The sequence below is a fragment of the Neltuma alba genome, unplaced genomic scaffold, assembly GCF_004799145.2.
Source record: "Neltuma alba isolate B1F8T4 unplaced genomic scaffold, ASM479914v2 tig00001874_pilon, whole genome shotgun sequence".
NCBI lineage: Eukaryota > Viridiplantae > Streptophyta > Magnoliopsida > Fabales > Fabaceae > Neltuma > Neltuma alba.
Genome location: NW_021632651.1, coordinates 36,443 through 42,090, shown reverse-complemented (window position 1 = coordinate 42,090; position 5,648 = coordinate 36,443). Strand labels below are relative to the sequence as shown.

The window sequence follows — 5,648 nt, the reverse complement described above, 5'->3', positions numbered from 1 at the left end:
TTAATCCTTAAGTTCCATACATAATTTTATATTCTAATTCAATCTCAATCAGCAATTTTTTCTTTGAAGAATTCATAGAGAGATTGCCATTCTGTTGTTAAAGGTTACAGCACATATATGCTTAGAATTACTTGTGATCAAAATACAATGACTAATTGTGCATTGTTACAAAAATATAGGGACTTGGTTGATGAAAATTAAACTTCAAAAACCAAATTAATAATTGAGAGAGAAATTTAAGGGATCAAGAATTTCATTATCCCGTATATTGCATGTGTTTACTGATTAATTAACAAGGGGAGGTTTTCGCCAAAAAAAAAAAAACTAATGAGAAAAGTTGAAATATCTTGTGACTTTGTTGAATGGCATATTGGAATATAACAATGACAAGCTTGTCTGTTTAAAAATATAGTGAATTCCACTTCATAGGAATGATTTAAGTCCCATTTTCTAATAAAAATAACGATAACTCAGCAAAAAAAAAAAAAAAAGAGAATGAAGAGAGCTGAATATAGCGAAGAGAAGTATGAGAATAACTCATCCCTATGTAAGAGACTTAATAATCAATAACTATAATGAAATGTTTTAAAATAACTAGGAGGTACTCCCTCCCTCCCTCCCTCCCTTATTGTAAAAGACAATTTTAGAAAGGGGCAGATGGAGTAGTTTTGTAATTATATTAATTAAATCAGCCAATTTTGAGAAACATAAAATTGAGTTTAAGATGTTGGGCTATGTCCAACCATTACAAGTCCACTTCCTAGGGCTTATTAGCATCCTACTAGGCCTACTTTATTTTTCATATTTACTTATGGAGTACTACTTTTACTCTAATTATTTTTATGAGATTTAATTTTTTTAAATATTAATTAAAATTAATAAGTATGTAATATAGATATTTTATTTTTTAAAAAATATATTCTTATTGATAAGAGTGTAAGTCAGAAAGGGAAATAGTAAGAAAAAAAAATATAAAAGAGAATGAATATGAGAAAGATAATGCAATCCTCTGCCTATATAAGGAGGGATTCAACTTGGATATTTTTTTTTTTGAGTAGAGTTCAACTTGGATATTTACTTATGAAGAACCTTTATTTGCCTCATGAGTGACTGAAACATGCCACAGTTTCTAACTCGTGGTCGACTACAATCGCCGACGAGGGCAATTTAGTATTTTTATATCTATATTTTAGTTTTTATTCTTCTAAATAATTATACTTTTTAATATTATTTTTAATAAATATTTTTTTCCCCAAATCCTCCTCTCTAGTTTTCCCTATGCAACCTGGCTAGCCCGACGAACCCAATCTGGTCCCATCACCTCAGGTTGGGTCAAAATGCTGAAAACTTAAAGAACCACGTTGTTATCACCAAAAAAAAAAAACGTGCCAGGTGGGCTGGGCTGAAGAGAACCCTTACTGAAGATATAAATTGGGCCGCATGGATTCATTTGCTCGGCCCATTATAACAATTTAAACTAGGACAGGCCCAACTTTAATAAGTTTCGGCCCATGAAATCCACTTCACGATACTGAGCGACCCCTCCTTCCGTCCCGGGGCAAAAAAAAAAAACCATAGGAAAACAACTGATACCACATGATTATCAATTATTTACGAATGCGATTGGCACGGTGGAATCTGAAACAGTTTGGGGGCATCTCGATCCAGCAGCATCCCAAGATCAGCTTCGCAGTTTGTATTATAGATCAGAATCGTTTGAAAATACTGGTCCAGGTGACTCGGCTCAGTTAGGTATCCTTCATCCCGTCTTTGTTTTAGAACCGATCTAGCAAGTAGTGGCTGATTTTCTTATTTGATCGAGAAGCTTCCCTCTGTCTCTGAATTCTTGCTCTAAATTGTTGTTTCTTCTGTCAAATTCATTCTCACGATCTTTATTTTTGTGCTGGAAATCCGGGTTATGTTTTGATCAATAATTGGTCCAGAATGCTGAATTTGGATGTTCCTGTTTTGTGTCTAATTTGCGTGCCATACTTGTTCTTTAACTTCTTCCGTATCTGGGATCCTTTTTTTTTTTTTCCGGGTATGAAAAATCTGGGATTTCTCGGTTGATGTGATTTTTCGTCGTATTTATGGTTCCAGGGACAAGATAAACGCAGTAGCTGTACCGACGATGGTGGTGCCGCTGGTTACCTTGCTTCTTGTTGCTTTCATTCCAAATGGGCTGTTAGCCTTGCCATCCACAGTGCCTGCGTTCCTGTGGTCTCCCGATCAGGACCTGTATGCCTACTTACTTCGCTTCATCTGTTCTTCTTGTGCTTTTCTTAGTATTGTTAAATGTTGTTCTTCGGAAAATAAGTAAACATATGTATGCGGGGTGCTTTTATAGATGAATTCATTGTTTGGGGCGAACCTTGGAACTATTATGCATGCAGGAAACTTCATATGGAAAAAGGCAAAATAGATGGCTGTTTTTCTATCTATCCAAGTTTCGGATGGGTGGCTACGATATCAGTAGTTGCTAAATTTAAGTCTGAGTAGCGCAAGGATGTAAATCATGGTAAGCAAAGGGTAGCTTGTGTACTAGAAAGGAAATCCAAAGGAAGAATGGGATTTCATAGGTAAAGCAGGATGGGAAAGCTAAAGCAATGCAAGAATTGGTGTGATTCAGGCAACTTATATGCTGGGGACTGCATCTTCAAGTTTGGCCTAAGATGCTATCAGAGGTCGGGGATTAATCAGTAGAGGGGAGTTAGGGCTGTATGCGAAATGTTAGTAGATGTTTGGATGAGAAGCCATGTGCTAAAAGGCTCTGATTAAGAGGATTGCAAGAGGAATATAAGAAAGCAAAAACCTGGCCAGGGTTCATATTAGTAAGATTTAAAGTTTAGAATGGAAGGTGAAATAAAATTTGCATTCAGATATTAGTAAGATCTAAGATTAAGATTAGTAAGATATAACTTTTCAGTGAGTTGCAAAGCAGTGTATTTTGAAAGACGAGGTGGTTTGTGTCAGTACAACTAAAGAAAATACAATATGTAGATTTTGCAAGCGTTAGATTATGAGTAGTGTTTCGATCTGTAAGAAAGCAGGATAGGTGAGGTTAGACGACTGTTCTGGTGAATAGTGATGCAGAGAGCATCTACACAAATTATACCTGGGTTAGTAATAAAGATGAGGGAAACATGAAGAAAGTAAGCAGAAAAGTGAATTGGCTGATGAGCTTAAAACACTTTCTTAATAAAATCTAGGATTTTTGAACTGGTAGAACTACTGATAATTATTTATTCATTGGTTACAGGGTTTCAAACAATGGGCCAGAGGGAACTGTTAATTATCAGATTATTTCTCCAAAAGATCTAGCAAATTCTGTTATGTCACAAGCAGGATGGTCAAATTTGCTGGTAGTTCACTGCTTTCTCTGATTGATTTCTTTTTATGTATGTTAAATACTTCCTTAGTTTTCTTCCTTAAGGGAGTAGTGAAAGCTCACATTGCTCTATGTTATTATATTCCTTTTAATTTTGCTGTTGTTGTATTTGTTCTAACTTTCTTTGAATCACATAGTGCAAAGGAAAGGAAATGCAGAAACCTCTGGATCTGGCACTCCTTTTTGTTGGCAAAGAGGTAACGTTTGAAGCATCTCTTTGACTAGTTCATCTTGATATTTTTCATACTTGCATTTCCAATTTACTTGATTTAGAGATTCCTGTTCATGATTTCCATTAACTGAATAACCGATTCTCATTGTTTTCTCTTGTAATAAATTTCTGGATCTTCATTGATGGTATGTAATAATAAATGGTTACATCAATGTGATGATCATTTGGATGTGAAAGTTCAAGAAACCTTTTCTGAAACTATAATTAGTTGTGCATGAAATGAAGTACTTATGCATGCTAATGTTGATTTATCTCCTTGCAGCTGCAATCTTCAGAGTTAAGCTTGAACAAACCCGCAGATCCATCTCTTTTAGAATTACTGAAGGTGAGAGAATTGCATACTTCTGAGTTTTAAAAAGAATTGAAATTCCAAATTTTGACTTTGACTTGGTTCTTCTCTTGAGCAGATTTCTTTCACAAGATCCAACTTTTCCATGGCATTCCCTTATGTTTCAGCATCAGAGGAGGAGAAATTGGAAAATTTGTTGGTTTCAGGATTTTCAAAAGCATGTGGAGATGATTTAGAAATCGGTGATGTTGCTTTCCTTGGATCTTGTTCCATGGAGGATGCAAATCATAAAGAAAATGCTCATTTTCATTCAATCCAAGTAATAAGAAAACCGTGTTGCATCACTTATTATGGAATTTTGTATCGATATGACGATCTGATTCTTTATTGCTTTTTATAACTGATAGGATTTTCTAACCAAGAGGATGGAAGAGAGTCACAAAGGGGCAACAGATCTGGTTGTCTTTTGTAACGGAGACTCTTTACCCTCAGAAAATGCTGACAATACACAGTCTGAAGGTAATATACTGCAAACTTGTGTTTTTGCTTGATAGGGCTGTGTTATCTGTGAAACATTTGTGTTTTTGCTGTGTATATGTGCAGGTAAAATCTTATCTGAGCTTCTCAGTTCTGTGGAGAAGTCGGGAGCAAAATACTCAGTTCTCTATGTGTCAGACCCCTCCAGGTCAAGCCGGTATCCTTCGTACAGGGAAATACAACGATTTCTGGCAGAAAGCACCCCAGGGAATTTATCAGCCAATGTTACGCTCTGTGATGAAGTCTGCCAGATTAAATCATCGCTTCTGGAGGGACTTATAGTTGTAAGGCCTTTTTGCTCAATTTTTTCTGAGATCTGCCTACCATATCTCTTGTTATGTAATCAAAAGCCAAAATTATCTTTCTTGTCTACGCAAATATGTATGGTTCTTATAGAACATGTAGAGAGCATAGAATTGAAACTTGGAATTCCACTAAAGGATCCATCCGGTGCAATTACCTTGAGTAAGCCAATCTTATAAGGAAACTTAAACTGCTGAAGACCCCTAAACCAAGTATAGAATGGTAGAATCTGACCAAGATTTGTTTTTGGAGCTTAGCTGTATCATGAAACGAATGTTTCAGATTTCCCTTTTACCTGGTTTGTTGGTTTCATCTCAAAAAGTCTTTTTTGTCCACTATCGGGTTTTCTGGTTAGTTTCAACTGGTGATTTAATTTTTCACTTTATTCATTTTTTGGTGTGCACACTCATACAGAACATATAAGTAAATAGCCTTCTGTAGGCGTAGGCCCTTTCGATTTTTTTTTTGGGGCCATTATTTGCTTTTGTTTAACAATCTCCTGGAGTTGGGTTGATCACAATAGGGTTGCCTCTATAGCCCCCCGCCTTCCCCTAGTTTGACTTCTTTTCTGTGATGAGGGTGTTGGAAATGCTGCACTGTCTCGTGTTGCTCTAATATCAATGCCTGTGGTCGTGTTACAGGGGATAGTTTTGCTCATAATTTTGATATCTGGCCTTTGCTGTATGATGGGAATCGACACTCCAACAAGATTTGAGACGCCACAAGAGTCATGAGTCATGATCTGCCATTTATTCAAGGTGATAGTGGTCGTGAAGTTGGCGCTGGTGTTGTACTGTTTTATTATAATACTAGATATTCATTTTGGAGTGGTCTGGTTGAAGCTTCAATCTTGTGACCTTATTGATTTGTTATATCAGGGATTCCGTTATGTGGTTAAA

The 5,648-nt window shown here is 36.1% G+C and overlaps 1 protein-coding gene across 1 annotated transcript; it reads left to right on the top strand.

Annotated features, from left to right (window-relative positions):
• The first annotated feature begins 1,577 nt into the window (after nt 1–1,577).
• On the top strand, nt 1,578–5,648 carry LOC114713105 (uncharacterized). Its single transcript, XM_028897690.1, has 9 exons — nt 1,578–1,752; nt 2,101–2,238; nt 3,260–3,362; nt 3,526–3,585; nt 3,883–3,945; nt 4,028–4,228; nt 4,317–4,428; nt 4,513–4,730; nt 5,391–5,648. Exons 2-9 carry the CDS (start codon nt 2,132–2,134, stop codon nt 5,481–5,483), a joined length of 957 nt encoding a protein of 318 aa, XP_028753523.1. The 5' UTR covers nt 1,578–1,752; nt 2,101–2,131; the 3' UTR covers nt 5,484–5,648.

What these genes read in the sequence shown, in the direction of transcription:
- LOC114713105 (XM_028897690.1), top strand. Translation starts at nt 2,132, where the DNA reads ATGGTGGTGCCGCTGGTTACCTTGCTTCTTGTTGCTTTCATTCCAAAT. An exon ending in TCCTTTTTGTTGGCAAAGAG is followed by an intron (nt 3,586 to 3,882) that starts GTAACGTTTGAA and finishes ATCTCCTTGCAG; the next exon opens with CTGCAATCTTCAGAGTTAAG. An exon ending in TTCTGGAGGGACTTATAGTT is followed by an intron (nt 4,731 to 5,390) that starts GTAAGGCCTTTT and finishes GTCGTGTTACAG; the next exon opens with GGGATAGTTTTGCTCATAAT.